The sequence below is a fragment of the Equus przewalskii genome, chromosome 3 (assembly GCF_037783145.1).
Source record: "Equus przewalskii isolate Varuska chromosome 3, EquPr2, whole genome shotgun sequence".
NCBI lineage: Eukaryota > Metazoa > Chordata > Mammalia > Perissodactyla > Equidae > Equus > Equus przewalskii.
In genome coordinates, this window is record NC_091833.1 from 53,519,047 (window position 1) to 53,540,610 (window position 21,564).

The 21,564-nt window shown below is 42.6% G+C and overlaps 1 protein-coding gene across 7 annotated transcripts in view; it reads right to left on the reverse strand.

Annotated features, from left to right (window-relative positions):
- Positions 1–16,626, reverse strand: part of GPAT3 (glycerol-3-phosphate acyltransferase 3) — a 54,280-nt gene extending 37,654 nt beyond the window's left edge. The window contains exons 1-3 of one of the 7 annotated variants that reach the window (XM_070612703.1): positions 16,502–16,626; positions 15,277–15,567; positions 9,299–9,362 (exon numbers count right to left, since the gene is read on the reverse strand). Coding sequence is in view for 4 of the 7 variants with exons in the window: in XM_008517202.2 (XP_008515424.1) it covers positions 9,299–9,362; positions 15,277–15,417 (205 nt within the window). In the remaining 3 variants the exon portion in view is untranslated. Of the gene's footprint in view, positions 1–9,298; positions 9,363–15,276; positions 15,568–15,716; positions 16,115–16,176; positions 16,316–16,501 lie in introns of those variants that run through there. The other 6 variants (XM_008517202.2, XM_008517201.2, XM_070612702.1 and 3 more) reach the window with 6 other exon arrangements.
- Between the last annotated feature and the right edge of the window lie 4,938 nt (positions 16,627–21,564).

The following is a 21,564-nucleotide window of genomic DNA, read 5'->3' on the forward strand; positions in this document are numbered from 1 at the left end:
CAATCCACCTCCACATGGCCAAGTCAACACTAACACGTCCAGAAAAAACCCTCTCTGATGATCCCTGTCCAAAACAATCTCCTTTCATGCTGCACTTCTGATTTTCTTCCTCAGATTAATTATGCTTATGTGTTTGTGGAATTCAATAACATCAACACTGGCTGGTTCTCAACTGCCACATGGATATATGGATATTGGTGAGGTCTCCTTAACTAGGCTAGGAATCGCGTGAGGACATAGTTCAGCATATAACCTAGGCACAGAGAAGACACCAGTAAGTAACCCATGGCAGAGACCAGGGTTGGGGTGTCAAAGCAGCTCGTCACCGTGTAGTTGAACATGTTGCTTCATTATACACTGCAGCATCGTTTTAGGTTCTGTGTTTTGCCTTAGTTTCCACTGCGTCGTTGTCTAAAGCTCTGCCTCTGGCCTGCTGGGCAAGGTTTTTCCTACCACATACCGAAGTCTGGTTTTCCTATCCCATTTTGGAGCATCCTTCTTGGGTAAAGGACCTTGAATATAATCCCTCTCTCTGATAGCTCATTCATCAAAACCATCAAGATTACTTTAAATTCTATTCCTGTTTCCTAGGTTGTTTAAAACTCTGACTAATTTAAGAGGATTCAATCAAGTATATTGCACTTTCAGTTACATCAAAGTCATCAATACAACTTCAAACAATAAAACCAAATCTATGCCAAAACCCATTTACTCAACAGGTTCCCCTCCTTTCAGTTAGCAATTCTGGTACACAGTGGGAAGCCCCTACCTAGTCTCCAGATGAGGGATGGTGACAAGGTTTCATCAGGAAGGCCAAGCCCAGATCAGTTGATAGTGAGAAGCCGTCTGCAGGTCTGTGTTTAAGGAGGACTTTTGAGATTACATCTCAGTTCAGTGACAAAGACTTCATCAACTAGTGATGTCTGCCAGGGTCATGGTGGGTGGGAGGGAAACAGGGAGAATGGATTTGTTGACCCTGTTATTTCAGATTAGGATAGAATCAAAAGTCTTACTGAAATAAAGGTAACTTCTATTTTCTTATTTTCTATGTGCTTTATATATCTCTAAAGGAATAATTTGCCCCTTTTGTTTTGAATAATTTTCTGCTGGTGTCTCTCAGTTATCAAGACTAAAAGTACCAAGCTAGAAGTACTGGAGATGTACTTTTACTTTGTTGAGAAAGGTGGATGAGAAAATCTACTCCCTTTTTCATCATTATATACCCCAGTAGTTCTCCAGACACTTACAAAATAATCAGTGCTGATTATAAAATGGGAAGATTTTAACCCCAGATATAAATACTAATCATAGAATTAACCATGTGTTTATACCTATTTGAAGCATAAATGGGATGGAAGTATGGCCATTGTAATCGGTTGTCAGTCAACACTGCAGAGAAACCAACAGGCATTTAGAACAACAGGGAGAGTTTCATTTTAACAACTAACATTTTAACATCCCATTCAATATACCACTGGGGCCAGCCCAGTGGCACAGTGTTTAAAGTTCGCACGTTCTGCTTCAGCAGCCTGGGGTTCACCGGTTCAGATCCCAGGTGCAGACCTGCACAGTGCTTGTCAAGCCATGCTGTGGCAGGCGTCCCACATATAGAGTACAGGAAGATGGGCATGTATGTTAGCTCAGGGCTAGTCTTCCTCAGCAAAGAAGGAGGAGGATTGGTGGCAGATGTTAGCTCAGGGCTAATCTTCAAAAAAAAAAAAAAAAAATACTGTTGACCCTTATCTTGGCTGACAGCCCACATTAACTTTGTTGATTTGGACATAACTAATTTGATTAAAGAAATCCCACAATACAAAAGCGTCCATAAAACTTCATCATCAAATGTGCCATCAATTCAATTAAAATGTCAACCTTCTGGCTTGGCATTTACGAACGTTACGTTTGATTATAATGCTAAATATTCTTAATAGACACATTTCTTTAAACATTTTGTTGATGATCTGAAATTGAAATGCTATGAGTTTCCTAGTATCTGACAAAGCCAACATTCAGCAGAGGAGTTTCCATTTGTGGAAGAGTTACCTCAGTCTTCAAAGATAGAATTAGAAGGCACTGACCAGAGGAGCTGATAAGGAAGGTGGCAAGAGATTTTGAGTAGGAAAGACAAATTGGGATTCCTTTTCAGGCTGCCTCTGACTAGTAATGCGATCTGAAGCAAGTTATGTGACCTTCTTCACCTGTAATTTCCTCATCAGTAAAACGAGAATTAACAAGGCCTTCCTCATATAAATAATTTTGCACAGTGGAGTCAGTGTTTAACAAATAGTGGTGGTTATTGTTGTTGTTATTATTATTATTATTATTATTGGTAGATTCTTGTCTATAAGGTAGAAACAAAATGGAGAAGCACTGCAGTTTTGATTGGCATTTTGTCTATGGGGTAGGGTGGCCAGAAGAGGTGTTGGGGTGGGAAGGTTGGTTTGGGGTATACTTCTAAAATAACAAAGTAGATTTTGAATTTGATGGGTACCTGATGAGAGGTCTGCTCCTCCCAACATTAAAGAGAACTTCTCTAAATAAATAGGGGATGTATTCTTGAGTTGACCATCCTGCCATCTGATCCTATTATCTTCTCACTCTCAAAGAACCCTTGAGTCTCCATTCTCATCCAGCTTTTTCAAACCTCCACAATTCTGAGATGTGGGAACCCCATTCTAAACTGCTGAGGGGTTTGGGACTGAGAGTGCTAAATCACCAACAAGACCTCCAACAGCTAGTTAATGCTGAGTATAGAAAGATTTAGAAGCAGCTTATATTAGTTATATTTTTTAAAAAAACTAATTTCACAGAAAATAGGGATAGGTCACAGGGCATGTCATCCACTTTGTTACTGCTATATGAAAAGAAAAGCAATCTGAAAAAAATAGAGAGTATATTTTATGCACTTCCTAACTGATTTCTTAGGATGAGATCCTTCCTTTCTGTGATTTAGGGCTTAAGTCTCTCTCTTCCCACCCATCACTTCACAATGCAGTTAAGACCATTAATCTGATCTGAACTCCACCTTCTCCTGCCCTACCAGAACCACTCTATCCTGCTTACTCATTGTTGGCCAGAATTCAACGCTAAGTCATCTACTTTCAGAGGTTAGAGCTCATAGTTATACACACGTCTCTAATCCATTCTAAAGTAAAAGTCCCTCCAAAACAGATTACATTTTCCTTGGATTATGAGGCGAAGTTTGAAGGAACATTCCATTGTCTCGCCTCTACCTTTCCTTAAGGAACATGCGTCCTCTCCCACCATCCAGTGTTCTCTGCTAACCCTGTTGCCTTTCGTTGCATTCCAACCTTCCCCAGACCAGCCAACGAAAACTTCAGAAATCAGGTTCTGCTCCTCCAAGGGCCTATTGTTAGAACACTAAAATAAACTATGCTATGACAGTGGATACCAATAGATTCCTGCATTATTCTATAAGAGCAGTGGTACACAAAGGAGTGGAAGGAGGGATGGGAGAGAAGAGAGGAGGATTTTGCCCCACAGGGGACATCCGGCAATGTCTGGAGACTCTGTTGGTTGTCACATTAGGAGTGTGCTACTGTCATCTAGTGAGTAGAGGCTAAGTATACTGCTAAACATCTTACAATGCATTGGACTGCTCCCCATGGCAAAGAATTATTCAGCCCCAAACATCAGTAGCACTGAGGGTGAGAAACCCAGCCCTAAGAGAGAATATATTTTGATTAACAACTCCTTTGTTTCATAGATTTAAGTTTAAATTCCAGGCAGTGTCAGGCTGAATGGAGATGGGTTTTGGAGCAGGTAACCATCAGTCACACCTGGAGAAAGCCACCTATTTTCTATTCTTATAAAATTACTTTCATCTGTCAGACTAAAGACTCTTGTTGAATGATTACTGATATTTTATTTGGTTGGGTTTATTTTAATTTTTATGGTTAAAATATAAATTTAACAGAAAATATGAGTTTAACAGAGGAAAAAAAAGATACCCACTGTCATATTTACTTCAGATATTTTTTAAAGAAAAAAATTACACAGAGTTAAACCCTCCCTACCTACCTTCTCTCCTCCCTCCCAAAAGATAACCACTATCCTGTAGTATACATCATTTCCACATATACATTTTGTACTTACCTACATATAAATATACAGTATCTGTTTATGGTACTAAATAGTAAATAAATATTATCATAGCATACATTTTCTTTTCTCCCATTGTTTGAGATTTTGTCTACTTTGTTCTCTCCATATAAATCCAGTTGATTCATTTTGACTGCTATATAGTATAAATAAACCAGGTTACATATTAATTTTCCTCCTCATGAGTGACTGGGTTGTCTTCACATTTTCACTATTTGTATACACCTGTAACATGTCTCCTAATACACACACGCTGAGAGTTTGGGTAGGTTCACTATCTTAGGAGAAGTGGAATTGTGGGATTATAGTGTAATAGGTCTTCAACTTTGCTACAAATTGCCAAAACGCTCTCCAAAGTGGCTGAACTATGTTCCATTCTATTGTACCTGGCAACACAGATGACTCATCTGATGGTTTTCAAACAAATAAATAAGCAAAAGAATCAAACCTTTGCCTTCTACAGAGCTATATTAAGATGTGAGGATAAAAAAGTATGGTACGCTAGTGAATTTTTTCAGAATCAACTGCGATGAAGTAATTTTTGTCCCAAGAACAAAAAATGTGTACTCCTGCCCCCACAAAAATGTCCATATGTCCAATTAAGCAGTGTCCATAAATAAACAAACAAACAAACATATTTGTGGACCATAACTGAATCTCAATTCAAACAAATCAACTGTAAAAATATTTTGAAACTATTAGGAAAACTTAAATAAGGACTGTGTATTAGATGATATTAAGAAGTCATTAAGTTTGTTAAAGGGATAATAGAATTGTGGGGGTTTTTTTAAATGCATGAAAAGACACAAAATCTTGTTTTTTAATTGAGATACAATTGACAAGACACGAAATCTTGTATCTGTATTAAATACTTCAGCAAAATATGAGGAGTGACGCATGAATCAAGTGGCATTTTGGTGGCAAAATCTTGACAAATGTTGAACCTGGCTATATGGGGCTCACTACTTTATTTCTCTACTTTTGTGTACGTTTGAAAATTGTCACTATCAGGCACAATACTCACGAAGAGGAACAGACAAATAAAAGCAGGTAGACATTGGCATGATAAAGAAAATCTCAACCTATAATCCTCCCATTTGCGTAACTGGACTACTTTTCTCTCTACAAGTAGCTAGACAAGTTCCAGTGTTTATCAGTAAGTCAAGCCCATTGAATGCCTTATACTCCACACCCTTGAGGGCAGCAGATACTGATTTGTACGCAGAGTTTACAGCAAAACAATAGCACTAAATCAACTTAGCTGATTTAAACAGATCATCAAAAATAGCCTGCCCGGGACATAGGAAATATAGAAAAATGATATTCCTCAAATTTCTGTTACAAAGTATTATTCCATATTTTCCGTGAACACAAGAGATTTGATTAACATTGATGTAACCAGCGCTGTACAGATATCAACATAGTTAGTCAAGTCTCACAGGAAGAATTCCAGAAGTAAAATTAGAGAGAAATGTTTGGCAGCCTGAATTTTCTCCGAATAGATATAACATCAGTAGCTTCACCAAAGCATTTTGACCTTTGTGTGTGTTTGGTTGGGGCGAGAGGCTGGGGGGCAAGAGATACAGGGCAGAAGGGAAATCTAGCACAGGGGCTTAATTAACAGTAGGCCACATGACCCAAAATCTTTCTGTGTGGTGCTGCTGGCGTAGAGTGACAGGGGGACCTGAGGAGGCGCAGGAATTTCCCACTGCCGACAGTACCGAATCAGGCCAGCAACACACTCCAGGGAACACCGCCAAAATGACTGAGCCATAGCCTCTGTTTATTTGTATTGTTTGTGACTTACTCAAGGGCAAATGCGGCCTTTAATCCTGCCTGTTGACCTTTGGTTGTTATTCATTCAAAATGTCCTGGTATCATAATGCAATTATCGTGGCACTCATCTCGAGTCATGAAAATGACATAATTAATTACATTCATTACAGCTACAATCAAAATTACTAACTGATTCAAGTCTGATAGCGTAGGAAGTCCTGGACAGGTACCCAGAATGAGGCTGGTGGCTCTCAATAGTCAAATGGACCTTGCACTATTTAAAACTGAGTAAAATAGAAGTTGCTAAATTCGCAACTAGACCACATCCTAGGGTCCGAAGAGAGGCATTTGTCCCGTGGCTGCAGATGTGAAAGCAGAGCAGATGCAAAGAGGCAAAGGAGCCAGTCCCCTTGTTCCTTCTTGTTTTAGCCTCCTAGCTCATCAGCGCTTGGAACAAAAACCAAGGCAAAGGGTAACTGTAGTCTCCACTGGAAGTGAATGTTCAGTATAACACAGCTATTTCAGTGGAGGAAAAAGATTTATCTCCATCACCGTATTGACAATGAGGAAAAGTCCTTAAACCTAGAAGAGGAAAGTGCAATTATCGAGCTTCTTAAAGAGATCTTACTCATGGTCACTTCTGAAACTCAATAAATTAGACATTTCAATAGAAGACACAGTAGAATATGGCTAAAGGCAGACAAGAATTATTTAAGCACAAAGATCATATTTCCCTGGGTTCAGCTTTCAGTTGGCTTATTCCATAAAAGCATGGAAGAAATATAAGAGGGGTTTAACTGGAGAGGGAGACTTGAAAAGTGTTTCAAAAAAAGTGTTTCAAAAAATCTAAAAGAGTGGCAGAACGAATTTTTTAGTGCAGAAAATAAACATAATTATTTTCTCTTTTTAGCTAATCTCTCCCTCTGAGTTCCCCAAACCTACCAGAAGCACCACATCATTCAGACATCTCAAAATTGCACCTGCACTCCTGGGGTCCTCCGCGTGCCTGTGACCCTTGCCTACACTTGGACCAGTTCAACACTGTCTTGTCCTATATCCGTGGCAGCAGCACAGAGACGTTATGCTCCAAAGGCAGGAGATTGCACCAGCCAAGCGCACAAGTGCTCACTGTGTTTCATCACCCTCTGCCAGTCTGTCTAGGATGGAGATACTCTCTGGGCTGACTCCAAACAGCAGGATGTGTCAACAGGGCACACATCCTAGAACAGGGCTACCCAAGTGACACAAACCAAGATGGGCGTGGAGGTGCACACCACGCACAGCTGTGGGATTAACAGAGATGAAAGAAGCAAATACCAGAGCCTAACTCAGATCTCATTGTCCTTTGCTCATGCATCTATTTTAGTATTTGTCACAGTGGCCTGTCAGAGACCTGTCTCCCCACAGGAACCAGGTCTTAACCATCTTTGGATCCCTCGTCAACCATACAGGTAGCAAATATTCAAAACTGCAATAGTCAATTCCCAGTTTCACAGGCTAAAAGACGGGCTGCCACTCTGAATGAAATAGGACAAATGTCAGGCATCAGCCTTACTCTAAACCATTATGATTTATATTTTCTCCTCCTGTTCACTTCTACTCTTCCTGGATGTACCGTGGAAGACAAAGACCAAAAAATAGAAAAAACTATACATGACAAAAAAAAAATCCAACAAGTGAAAATATTCACTTCTAAATAGGCTAAAAAAACTAAACCAATGCTACTGAACACCCTCATCTAGCGATCTTTTAATCCTTTAACCTACAAAATTGAAACACCTTGTGCCCTTTTAAATTTCTGGCCCAAGACAGGTACCACCATCCCCTCAATCTGTAGGGCCCTGCAGACTTTCACTGAAGATCAATGACAGTCCAAAGTCTCAGCAAGTACAACAGAAAACCAGCAATTATATTTGTTCTTTCCTTAACTCATAAGGACACACATTTAAAAATGTACCCAGGGGCCGGCCTGGTGGCATAGGGGCTAAGTTCACGCACCCTGCTTCAGCAGCTCATGTTTTGCTGGTTCAGATCCTGGGCACAGACCTGCAGACTGCTCATCAAGCCATGCTGTGGAAGCATCCCACATATAAAATAGAGGAAGATTGGCACAGATGTTAGCTCACTGACAATCTTCCTCAAGCAAGAAGGGGAAGATTGTCAACAGATGTTAGCTCAGTGACAATCTTCCTCAAGCAAAAAGTGGAAGACTGGCAACAGATGTTAGCTCAGGGCCAATCTTCCTCACCAAAAAAAAATGAAAAGCACCCAGAAAAATAAAAATTAGTAGATAAGCTATATCTGAGAGAAAGATATCTGGCAATAACAAGAAGATCAAGTATACCAGAAATATCCAATCTGCAAAAATGTTATCAGTGATAATACTTTGGTGTTTAAGTAGACACTGAGAAGCTCTACCAGTTGCTTCAATCATTTGAACATAACAATCCAATTACACAAAAACACACAGACGTTTTCACTCCAATATATTGTTATTGCCAAAACACACTACAGTTTACAATTTCTACAGCTCCTCTTAGACAAGCCCCCAGAAGATAAACTCCTTCTAGTGAAGTGTAATCCCAAATTAGACGGGCACAAAATTGCTTCAACAACTATTTTTGAAAAACACACAAAGCCTTAGTCTTTTCAATAAATCTAGTGATTTGTTTCTTCCTATTTTCACAGCCATTGCTGTCATAGAATTCTATGCCCTGTGGACCCAGTGTCTTAAACAATTCTTAAAATTCTTACCCCAAGTGAAAGGGTTTATTGAGACGAAGGCAAAGCACACAAACAGAAGCGTGGACTGGTTAGCCCCGTTGATTTGTTAACTCCCTTCTAACAAAAATTAAACAAGCTTTACTGCAGGACTGTTCTGTGCCTTTGTTACAAGGGAATATTACTCTCCGAAAGGAAAGTGTAGTATATGGTGATTCCCAAGTTTGTTTCACAAGGAAGTTATTTTTTATTTCATAGACTACCAATTAGCATTTAGCAGGAAAGAGTATTCAAAGGAACATAATTTGAAAACCACAAATTAGAATAAAATGCTAACGAAACCTCAAAAATAGGTTTAACTCCCAGGTAAGTCCAGTTGGTCCCTTTTTTCCCCAGTCATCTACATCTTTCAAACCAGAGTCAATCACCTTTAAATGCATGTCTTTAGAAATACCCAGTAAGAACACATAGAGGAGACACACATGTTACTTCCTCCGCAGTAAAATCCATTCAAAACTCAGGCAGCTACTATTTTGCATATAGGACAGAATTATGAATAATCCGAGGCCCACAGAATGCTCTACTCTGCATATATCAAGTTCAAATTGGGTAGATATAAATAAATATAAATCTACCCAATTTGGAAATTTGAACCATCATAACGAAAAGGAAGACTTACCAACAGAAGCGGAGTTTTTAACAGACTCCTTTGGGACTCCTTTTTCAATCCGTATTGTGGCCCACTGTTCAAAAACAAGAAGTATTAAGTTAAACTGTTCCATAGACACATATAGGACACAAACCATGCTTATACGGAAGTGAAATTAAACATTAAGCCCCGGAACTATTTGAATTAAAGAAATACCCCAGTGAGTCTCTGACGTAGCAACAACCCAAGTCCCACGCATACTTACACTACACCTCGCACATTAGTTACTGATGATGCCCGAATCAAATGAGGAAAAGATCGTGTTCACCCTATTTAAACCCCTCACGCACATCTGGCACCCCAAAAATTCCGCATTGAAAAGGTCGCACAGCATGCTAGGCAAGAGCACAGGTTATGACATCAAGTCTATCTGGGTTTAAAGTTACTTAATCCCTCTGGGCCTCGTTTCCTCATCGATAAAATGAGGATAAAAGTTCCTATCCCATAAGGTTGCCAGGAGAATTAAACGAGATTAACACGTGTAAAAACCTAAACACAGGGCCCAAAGAATCACTTTTATTTTCATAACAAATCAGGCATTCAAGAGTAAGACACACTCAGAGGCCTAATTGCCTGCATCAGAGAGATGCTTGCAGAAGGAGGCAGCGTGAGACTCGGAACGGTGGAACAGAATCAGCGAAATCGCTAACTAAAGAGGTCACGTGCCCACCTGGTCACTTACTCTTGAAGATGCAGAGGGAAAATGTTATGATTACAAGGAACCACAGCTTTGAGAGAATTTAAGAACAGGAAAATCAACTCCCATTTTGTTTTGAATGTACGTAGGAGTGTAAAGAAATACACCAAGATGTGATCTGTTATTCTCTTTTTTACACTTCTTTTATGTATTGCCAAAATTATCTACCATAATATCAAAAGTTCTAAGTGAACTTTGTTGACAGCATTCCAGAATGTCCCAATGGCTATTCTTCTAGTTTAGAAAAGGAGCAATTAAAATATTATTTAGATGCTCACAATTCAAGAAACTAACGATGTCTAAATTGACTGATGGGGGCAGAATAAGAGGTAAAAGGCACTGTAATAATTATAATTAGAACTTAACCACCCTTGGAGGGGTAAATATGTCAAGGCAAAAACCTCAGTTACTGCTAGGCTCGGAGGGATTAAACAGAGAGGTAAAGAAAACAATTTCAAATAAATAAGAAAATAACTGATAGGGGATAAATAACGTAAAACATAGACATGAAGGTCAAGGAGTGAGGCACGGTCTGACTACATCAGGACCCTCGCACAACATCCCAAAGAGCCAAGCAGAAACATGCCATCTGCACTTAGAGAACAGCCTATAAAAGGAGGCCTAACCTTCCAGGCTTCAAGCGGCAAGTCACAAAGGATTAATACTAAGACTCGTCTTAATCTGGTTGCGTCCTTTTCTCTTCCTTGCTGATTTAGTGCAGGAGTTCTCAAGTTCTAGACTTAACACCTCCCACGTTTTCTCAATAGAGGGAAAGGTTTATTTCCATGGTTTTTCACTTTAAAGCTTTGGTACCTATTATGATTTGTAAGTAGACAGAAGATATGATTAAAATAAAATTTTGTACACAATCGATCGTTGTTAATCTTGGAGCTCAGGTTCTTTACTGTAGGTGTGTGATTTTATATGGTATATAAATAGTAATTAGCTTAGACTAGGACAATCATTCCATGCTCACATGATAGCAAAGATTGATGTTTTATGGCTGTTATGAGCTGAATTGTGTCTCCCTAAAATTCCTATGTCGAAGCCTTAACCCCAGTACATCAGAACGTAACTGTATTTGGAGATACAACCCAGGGTTTCGCTGGTTCGGATCCTGGGCACGGACATGGCACCACTCATGGGGCCATGTTGAGGGGGCGTCCCACATGCCACAACTAGAAGGACCCACAACTAAAATATACAACTATGTACTGGGGGACTTTGGGGAGAAGAAGAAAAAAAAAAGATTGGCAATAAAATAAAATAAAAGGCAGGAGAAGTCTGCTCTGGGTGTGTGTGCTGACCCATCAAAGATCTGAAGGGAGGTGCCGGCCCAGTGGCGCAGCTGTTAAGTGCGCACATTCTGCTTTGGCGGCCTGGGGTTCGCCAGTTCGAATCCCAGGTGCAGACATGGCACTGCTTGGCAAGCCACACTGTGGTAGGCGTCCCACATATAAAGTTGAGGAAGATTGGCATGGATGTTAGCTCAGAGCCAGTCTTCCTCAGAAAAAAGAGGAGGATTGGCAGATGTTAGCTCAGGGCTAGTCTTCCTCAAAAAATAAATAAATAAATAAATAAATAAATAAGATCTGAAGGGAGGTTAAATCTTAGCCACATATGAGCAGAAAAACAGAAAACAAGACGAAGCATGTTCCAATTCAAACTCCACAAAGATCTGAGCACCTACTATGCGTCCAGTACTTTTATTTACCTCTTCTCATTTAATACACACAATAACTCTATGAGGCATATTGCTATATACACATGCAGAAACTAAGGCTGAGATGTAAGAAGTGACCTGCCCAATGTTACAAGGCCAGAAATTTGGAGGAACCTGTTCATGCTTCCTGCTTTTCCTCAAAAGTTGAGGGAAAAATTAATCCATCAACATTTATTATCTGTCCATTGCCTGTATTATCTGGTTAGATTAGATAATTTACATAGCATTCCCCTACCTTTTTCTCCATCAATCCTATTCTCCTCCCATTCTTTATTTCCCTCTAATCATGAGCCTTAGGCCAACAAACAGCAACCCTTTCACCATCCTCATCCCCATCATTAACCTCACAATTAACCTGCATGGTTGAGAATACCATAATTCAGTCTTTAATCCATATTCCTGTTGGATAAACATAAAACTTCACACACACCTTCCCAGAGATTCAGATACACACACCTTACCATCCAGATGGATTCCCCCCATACATCCCCTCAGCCAAAAGTTTTACTTTTCATAGTCTGTATTCCTAAAACAATTTTCCCCAGTAAAGTTATAATATTGACATATATACTCCTAAAAAATTATTATATATTCCTTAAAAATCACTGGTTTAGAGAATCACTAAACTTACTCCAAGCTAAGAATTCAAGCCTTGTCCTCAAGTAGCTTGCCATATGGGGGACTTATGAATATATTCAGAGGTATTCAGCAATGCAGAGGGCAGCATGCAGTAGGTGCATAATAAATAACTCAATAAATAACTATTACCTGACCTGGTGAGCTAGAGAAGGAGCAAGAGAAGAGCATAGAGCTGGGTGAGTTACTTGACAATCAGCAATAACCATGGTCAGCTATTCAGAAGGTACCCCATACACATTTCAACTTTCAGAATTTGAGTTTGGGGTCATGAAAAAGCCACCCATTGTCAACAAAACTTATCAAAGTAAATACATAACGTACAAAACTAAACGACCTTTTAAAAGGGCATGTAAATTATGACCAAGGAAACCTGAGAAATATCCAATTCGCAATCAAAGAGCCCAAGGAATATTCTTGGGACTGGAATGCAAAAGAAAGAAACAACCAAATCAGTTGAAAACGTACTAAGGAAAAATGAGTAACAGAAGGGCTGGGCCTTGAATGGAATCTCCAAAAAGGCAGGGTATTTGTCCAGAACTAAAGATGTTCTAATACTGAATAAGCAGCACAAGTTTTAAGGGAATTAGCCCCATAGTTAGGAAAAACAATCCACCGTCGTACTAACCCCTCCCCCAACAGAAAAGTCTTTGAAACATCTGACACTGTTCTAGTTGAAAGATGAAAAGCCCTGGATTGCATTTCCCTCTCCAGTGCCTGAAGCAGCTATCACTATGGGATCACAGCTCCTTCCTGATGAGCCCAGCTGCTCCCAAACACAGGTGCTCCAGGCAGCTACCACCACCAAGTCAGAGTTGGCTCACCACACGAATCCCCACTCTAATTCCATACATGCCAAGCATCTCTCTAACCTAACCAGTCTTAGCAAAGAGGCTGGTTCCTTATGCTGCCACTACCTGGTTTCCAAGCTAAGTGGTGTATCTCCCACTACAATTAGAAAATTGGCATTCTTGAGAGTTTGATTAACAAGGAGTGTATCTCTGAAAGTCTCTTCAAATCTAGACAGACAAAAATTAAAACATGAGGCTCTGCCAAACTGAAGGCCAGATCCTGGACCCGTCAAATCATAGTAATTACTTGCCCGGCTGACAGCCACTAGCTGCCCTCTCTCCTTGACATTTCTTTAGCTGAATCTTGAATTACTAAAGCAGACATACGGGAGTGAGCATGTGGAAGCCAGTGTGTGCCATCTACCTTCACTCCGGTCTCACCCGGAATATAAATTCCAAAAGACACTGCTGGATGGGAGAACAATTTAATCATTTCAGAACTCTGAGAAAAGGTGAACACCAGCAGAAGAGGGCCATCTGCTATGGAGACAGTATTCTGAAAAAGAGTCAACAATAAGACAATCACAGCATAGCGTGAAATTCACAGCAGAGTGTGACCAAGTTCAGAGGGTGAAGCCAATAAGACAGGTTCAAAACTGTGAAATATCTCCCAAGTAGAAACAACAGAACTTTTAAAACACGAGGGCTGAGGAGGAAGAATCAAATGTAACTTCAAAGACGAGACAGAAAAATAGCCACCAAGAGAAAGTACAACAAAAATCTGGGGAAAAACGGGAGATTAGCCGGGAGAAGAGATTTGCAGGAGATGAGCAGGTGGGAGATTAGCCAGTTAGAAGTTCCCTACTAGATGAGGGAGAAAAACTGATAAAGCCAAGTCCTGGGGGCAGACAGAAAATAAGGGCGAAAAAATGAGAACTCATATTAGAAGGTACCATAGAAGTTAGAGAAACAGGATGCTAGAATCTAAATAATATTATTATTCTTTTAATATCAGGAAACATGTCACACCTAACATGTCTAGGCTCCCTTCTAAGATGCTTGACATATTTTAACTCACTTGAACAACCCTATGAAAATAGGTGCTAACATTACTCCTATTTTATAGATGAAGAAAATGCACAAGAAGTGGGTGACTTTCCTAAGGTCACATATGGAGAAGCAGAACTGGGATTTTGGTACCAAATCTATACCAATCTGTACCCAGAGTATGTCCTCCCAACCACTAGGCTACAGGCCCTCTCCTCAGTTAAGACTTCTGTCTCCACCACTTAATTCAAGCATCCACTGCACCTCTCTGAGTCTGTTTTCTCACCTGTAAAAGGGGGATACACTTGCCCTCCCTACCTTCCAAGGCTTTGGGGAGCACCTGATGAGAGAGTAAGCAGGAAAGCCCTCTGCGATTTCATCAAGCCCTGTCTAGGGCTAAGCTGCAGTTGCTCCCCAACTGACTCACTTCCATCTAACACTTCGCAGAATTTGGAGAGAAGAGTGTAGGGAGAGCTGAGGTCAAAGAATATACATTTTCAATGCCATTTCAAGAACCCTTGATTAGATAAAATTGCCATGACTCCATTAAATATAATCAGATTTCTTTCTACCATCCAGCAATTGGTTTCTTATCTTGAGCATAAACTTGAACGTGATGCCTTTCTGGACAGGATGACTTAGCACAGGAAAGGACCTCTGACACCTGGGGCTGATTAAAGAGGGTGATGCGATGGCTGCCCTGCATAATGGATATAAGGAAATGCATATAAAAGGTGGTCTCACTGTTGTTCTAATCAGTAAGAAAAATAATAATAGTAACAGAACAGGGGTTAGGGTGGTTCTGTCTTCAATCAGAGGAACAAAAGGGTGGTTCAGTGGTCTCAGTCCGGATCCCTCCAGCCCTGCGGCAGAAGCCGGGATGCTGTCTTCGCGCTACTGCGGAGGATAGCTCACCCCTGAGGACCACTGACCATCCGAACTGGTCCCCTCCCATCAACTCGGCTCTCACAACTCTACCCTCGGCCCCTACTACCCTCGGTTCTCCCTAAAGCCCTCCGAGGTGCGGGGCCGCCGTATCCCTCCAGGCACTCACCTCTAAAGTTTTCACCAGGATCTTCATGTAGATCTCGGAGATGCCCAAAGACACCCCGAAGGCCGAAGGCAGGAGGATGAGTCCGAGCACCAGCGTCAGCCAGGTGGAAAGGATCTTCCCGGCCAGCTCTGTGCCCTCCATGGTTCGGGGCACCCTCTCTGAAGGGGTCCACGGAGGAGGTCCGAGCGGGACAGTTGTCCCTGTCCCCAGGCAGTCGGGCGGCAGCTCCGGGAGCAGAGGCGCGGAGCCAGGCTCCCGAGTGTCAGCGCCGCCGCCTCTCGGCACTCACCTCTGCAGAGAAAAGAAAAGAGGAAGGGAAAAACTTTCGGAGCGATAGTAATTTCCTTCCTTCCCCTTCGGGCTCCTCCTCCGTCCCGACCGGGTTAACTCTCCCTCCGCTGGAAGCCCAGGCCGGCGCTGAAGCCGCGCTGCGAGCAGACCTGAGAGCCCGGCCGGAGGACCGGAGCTGCGGGCGAGCGAAGGGACACGGCGACGCGGGCGGGGCGCACTGGCGCAGCCGGGAACGCGCCTCACCCTCTCCCTGACTTCCTCTAGGCGGCTACTGCGACAACTCAGCGGGTGAGTCACAGAGGCCCTCCCGGAGCGAGGATCCCTGCAGCGCACCGCACCACCGCACACAGGCCGCCGGCGGCGCTGGCCCCAGGCCGAGGACGATGCTGACGGCTGCCCTCGGCCGCCCGGCGCCCTTTTTCTGCGCCCTGCCCTCGCCCCACCTCCTCCGCCACCCAACGGGGAGCTTCCAGGCGGGATCTGCGCCCAGGGCGCCGCAGCCTCCTGGGCGGCCGCCGTCTTCCCCGCGCCCCGCCTCCCCCAGCGCGCTCAGCAAAGGTCCTGTAGGGAGCTGAGTTTTCATCTGTAAAACGCTAACATTTTCTTTACCCCCAAAGAGAACTATTGACGTGTCCGCGACGCTTGAGAAGGTCTTGTTTGCGTGAGTGTAAAACGGCCTCTTGGAAGGGCTTTCAAGGAGGAGGACACACTCGGAGCGCTGCTGAGCTGCCGGTTACGCCGCTTCCAGGTCTCACGCGCCTCCCTCCTTTCCCTCCCACACGGAGCCTGGGGCCTTTATCTTGCTTATCCCGCGGGTAGCAAGCTTTCTCCGCGGGTCGCCCACTGTACTCAGCCGCCATCTCCCTGACACAGAAATCCTTCGGCTGAGGATGCGGTCTTCCTGGGTGAAGTTTCTCACCACAGCATCCCTTACCACTCAGCACGCAGAAGCTGCAGAAAACGCCGGGCCCGCTCAAGCCTTCACGGAGCGGACGCGCGCCGCCTGGGTATTCAGTCCCCGCGCTGCTGCCTTGCCCGCCCTTATTAGAACAAGGAAGGGCAAAACCCTGTACGGGTATTTACTTCACTGCAGTTCATGTCTCTTAGAGACTTGATCTGTTTTTTAGAATGAGCATGAGAAAGGATGTTGATGTAGTAGATAAGAAAATCAGGCTGCCCAGGGTTTCCAGATCATTGAATGGGACCAAAATCTCGTACGGGCCTCTTTCAGGTGTTATTTCAATCTGGAAAGACTGGGAGGGCCAGCAAACCGAATTGAAACAGTGTGGATAGCAAATACCGCGAAGAAACTGCCCTTGCCCAGGGTGTGAGGAAGTGGAGAGGGGACGGGAGGAGAGAAGCCCTCCTCAAAGAATGTAAATATTGTCCTCTGCACGTCCTGCCAGGTGGGTATGACAAACCCCCTCCCCCACCAAGAAGGGAAAATAATTATAACTTGGTCATAAAAACCAAGTTATGCATGAAGCAGTTTCAGACACTTGGCTTCTCAAAATTTAACCTATGTATGGTCTGCCAGTTTACAAAAACAAGGAAAACACCATTGCCAAAATCTGTCTTAAGTCTTTGCTGAGAACAAACACATATTTAGCACAAAACTTCAAAGATTATAATCACTCATTTAACACTATACATTCAGGCAAAAGTCTTACCCTCCTTTTATTTGCTCAAAGCAAGATGACTAAGGAGTGCTAAATGATGGTCCCAAAGTTTACCCAACGCAGTCCCAGTACAGGCAACTTTGTGTAAAGACAGCTTCTTTCTGCCCATCCAGACACAGGTGCTGAGTGCCCACAATCTCCAGTGATTTCCGTTGCTCATCACCAAACTCCATGGGCTGGTTTTGGGTTTTTTGTTTTTTTCACTATCCTGGAAGAATTCTTGTCCCACAACAGAATGGTGGAATGGTAATAACATGGAATTTGGAGTCTTAGATTCACTCCAACTCAGACACTTAGAAGCTTGAGCAATTTATTTAGTCCTTCTGTGCTTCAGCTTTCTCATCAGTAAAATGGATTCTTTTTAGAGTCAGATGTGATTATGAGCATAAGTCTGCTTTGTAAACAAAGCTCTGTGCAGAGATCAGAAGGAACCTGGCACAAGTATGGAAGCTCTCCATCTTTTTCTCGCCTAAAACACAAGAGAGCCAAGATAGGCCCACATTTGCATGATGACAGAGGGAGAAGGAAAAGAAAAAACAGCCATGGTCCCAGTGCTCCCTTTCACTCACTTCACCCTACCCCTTGAGGCTCTTTCAGTTAAACCGAGGCAGGATCCTCTCTCCCTTCCTGCAGTTAGGACTCCCTTCACTTACTGTGTTAGTTTCCTAGGGCTGCCCTAACAAATTACCACAAACTTAATGACTTAAACAGAAATTTGGTGCTGGCCCAGTGGCCGAGTGGATAAGTTCTGCGATTCACTTCGGCAGCCCAGAGTTTGGCAGGTTCAGATCCTGGGCACAGACACCCACTGCTCAACAGGCCATGTTGAGGCGGCATCCCACATGCCACAACTAGAAGGACTCATAACTAAAATATACAACTATATACTGGGGTGGGGGGGGGGAGAAAAAGCAGGAAAAAAAAAAAGATTGGCAACACTTGTTAGCTCAGATGCCAATCTTTGAAAAAAATAGTGAAAAATGGTCAATAGCCTAAATGCTCAAGAAGGGAGTTGGTTAAATTTAAAAAAAACAACAACACAAAAACAGAAATTTATTGTCTTGGTTCTGGAGGCCAGAAGTCTGAAATCAAGGTGTCCGCAGGGCCAAGCTCCCTCCAAAGGCTCTAGGGCAGAATCTTTCCTTCCTTGTTGCAGCTTCTGGTGGCTCCCCGCGTTTCTCAGCTTGTAGCAGCGTAACTCCACTCACTGCCTCAGTCTTCACATGACTTTCTTCCTATCTCTCTTCTCTTATCAAGACACTTACCATCCTGGAGTAAGGACCCACCCTGATCCAGGATAATCTCATCTCGAGATCCTCCACTTAATTATACTTAATCTGCAAAGAACTTTTTTCCAAACAAGGTCACATTCACAGGTTGGGATTTGGGCATATCTTTTGGGTGGCTACAATTCAACCCGCTAGCTTCTCATCTCTGTAAACTGGGGATAATAACACCTACCTGGAGAGGTTGTTTTTGGGATTTGAGATTATATATTTTGTTGACGTAGAGAAATAAAACAGCCAGCTATTTCACCAGCAAAATGGGTTTATTTGAGAATAGCAGGGGAATTGCAATTCAGGACAAGCAATCTATAGCAAAAAGCCATAAGCAAGTCCAGCAAGCAAAGGGGCAGAATGCCATTTTATAGAGAAAAAGGAGGAAATTGAGAGAACTTGTTTAGACCAAAAGTCAGCGGGCGGAAAGTAAGTTCAGGTTGGTGACGGTTTCTCATTGGCTGAGTTACTGGAATAGTGGATCTCTTGGGGATGCAGCATACATCTCTTCCTGTTGGGGTCTGTAATTGAGATTTTTCCTGTTGAGGACTTCTTTACTGTTGGGGTCTGTAATTGATGAGTTCTCCTGTAATTGACCTGGAGTGGTAGTGGGTGAGAGCTCCCCCTTCTGGCCTCTTGACTCCATTTTAAACAAGGTTTCCTTTATTCAGTTTCACAGCTTAAAATTTAGGTGATAGTGAATGCTCAAGAATGATGTTGTTCAAGACAATTTTGTTTTTCAGCTGTTCACTTGGCATATATTTTAGCACTCCCTTTCACTCTTGAAAATGTCCTGGTTTGAGTGATAAATCACATGGTTCCCTTATGCTTACATAATGTCCTAGAATATTGGATTCTTTGACAAAATTCACTGTCAAGTGCATGCATGACTCCTTGTCAACATCTGAGGCCAAATGAAGTTGTACTGGAGAATGAAGACAAGGGATCAGCATCTACTCCAGAGCTCCTCAGACTTTAATGTGGATAGGAGTCCTTGGGGCTCTTGTTACAATGCAGATTCTTAGTCAGTAGGGTGGGATGGGGCCTGAGATTCTGCATTTCAAGGAGGTCCCAGGTGATGCTGATGTCGTTGGTCTACAGACTACGCCTTGAATAGCAAGCCCTTAGAGTATAGACAAAGAGGGGAGTTTTACATTTAACTGATAAGAAAAGGCCGTGAGAGTCCAGGTAAGTTTCAGAGCCAACACAAAAAGAATTGATTCTGAAGAGCTAGCACTACCTAAGGACTCATTGTACTATTTGCATCTCTTCATACCCCTGCTTTGACAGCAATTGTGGGTAATGTGAAGAGAGGAGTTCAGGCTAAAAAGCTTTGAGCAAATGTCAATACTCTGATGAATAGATGACTATGGCAAAAAGATGCCATAGTTGGAGCCAAAGGACAAATATTGATTTAATTTAAGAGGTAGGGTAGAACTGAGAAAGCTTGGGGTGAAGCAGCCTGCTGAAGCATTTTGTTAAACAGATATGTTTTGCATTTCCTGTCTGCAGTCCTTCTGTGAGACCTCTCTTTTCTCAAATTTCGCACCTTTCTTGGGCCATCATATCCCACCTTGATTTGTGTATTTGCTTCATCATCATACCACTATAAACCGCTTAATATCAGGAACCCCATCACTCATCTGTAACTGCCTTCCCATTATTCTACGCCTTGTCTACCTGTGCAAAATTTTACTTCATGCCACACTATTGTCCAAAGCCAGCAATGACTCCCTAATGATCACAAAGTCCAATTATCTAACATCTTAGGCTAGATCTCGAAGCACTCCAACTTGAACTTCCATAACATTCCAACAAAATCTTTCTCACCATCACCTGGTTTCTGCAGGATTTCCTCTTCTCTGGGTCTTTGATCACATCACAATGCCCCTATCCCACCCCACCCACCTTGCCTCTGCACACCTATCCTGATCTCTCATCCAAATGCCTCACTCCACAGGTTATGGATCCAACAGGGGGATCCCTCCAGTTGCTGAGTATGTCTATTCCAATTATACTTTCCAGAATGGAGGAAATAACTGCAGGATGGACTCAGGGACTCATTGGGCCCACTGTTAGATGGACCTGAGCTAAAACTCCATTTTTCGCCTAACATCCAGAAGTTCCTATTTTCACTGACAGACCAGAGTGACATTTTCTGTCTCTGGGTGTTAGTGCCAATTCAGAAACAGTGTCCAGTAGTCCCTGAAAAGTCTGATTATTTCCCTTTCTTCAATGCACACTCCGGTAAATGGCTATAGTTCCCTTTGTGGAAGACTGGGAAGCAGCTTAACAGTACAGAACTTGGGCAGTCCTCAAGGGGACACAGCCTCCCCATCTTTAAGTGGTTCTGGGTCTGTAAACTGGCTCAAGTTTGGGAATTAACTGAGAGACTGACTATATGTCGTGATTCAAGTTGGACTTCTGTTGACTAAACCTATGTCTCTTCCCCTTGCACAGACTACAACTGAGAATTTAGTAGACTGCCCATCTATTTCTTTTGATCAGTTAGTCAACACCACAGGTTTCTTCGAGTCAGACTATTCTGATTACTACTTTGACTCTGCTCTCCACTTCAGTCATCATACTTTCCTTGTCTTTGGCAATTAAGTGCAGCCACTTGGCCCTGGCTTCCTGGAGTCCCATTATCCCCACAGCATTTAGAGATCCCAGTTCGGTGGTAGCGGTTCTCACTGTAAATTCCGACCTACCGAGAAGAACAACCCTAGAGCTCTTCAAGGATTCTGGGACTCCCCTCACAATTTATTTCTCACAGTTGAGGTAAAAGTTGTATCTTTGGACTTTCCCAAGGCGAGTGATCAGGTCTTACATGACAAATCCACTCTAACATTCCAATCTTCCTAAGCCTTTGGATACTTTCCTCTGCAGTATACCAAGTATCCCACACTCTTAATATCCACTCCCACACATATTCCCCAGATTTCTGCCTGTATAAATTGGAAAAAGCATGCCCAGTTCTTTTGGAGCATAGTGCACCTCCTCATGGGTCACACTTTGTCCCTCCCCTTTCAGAGCCTGCT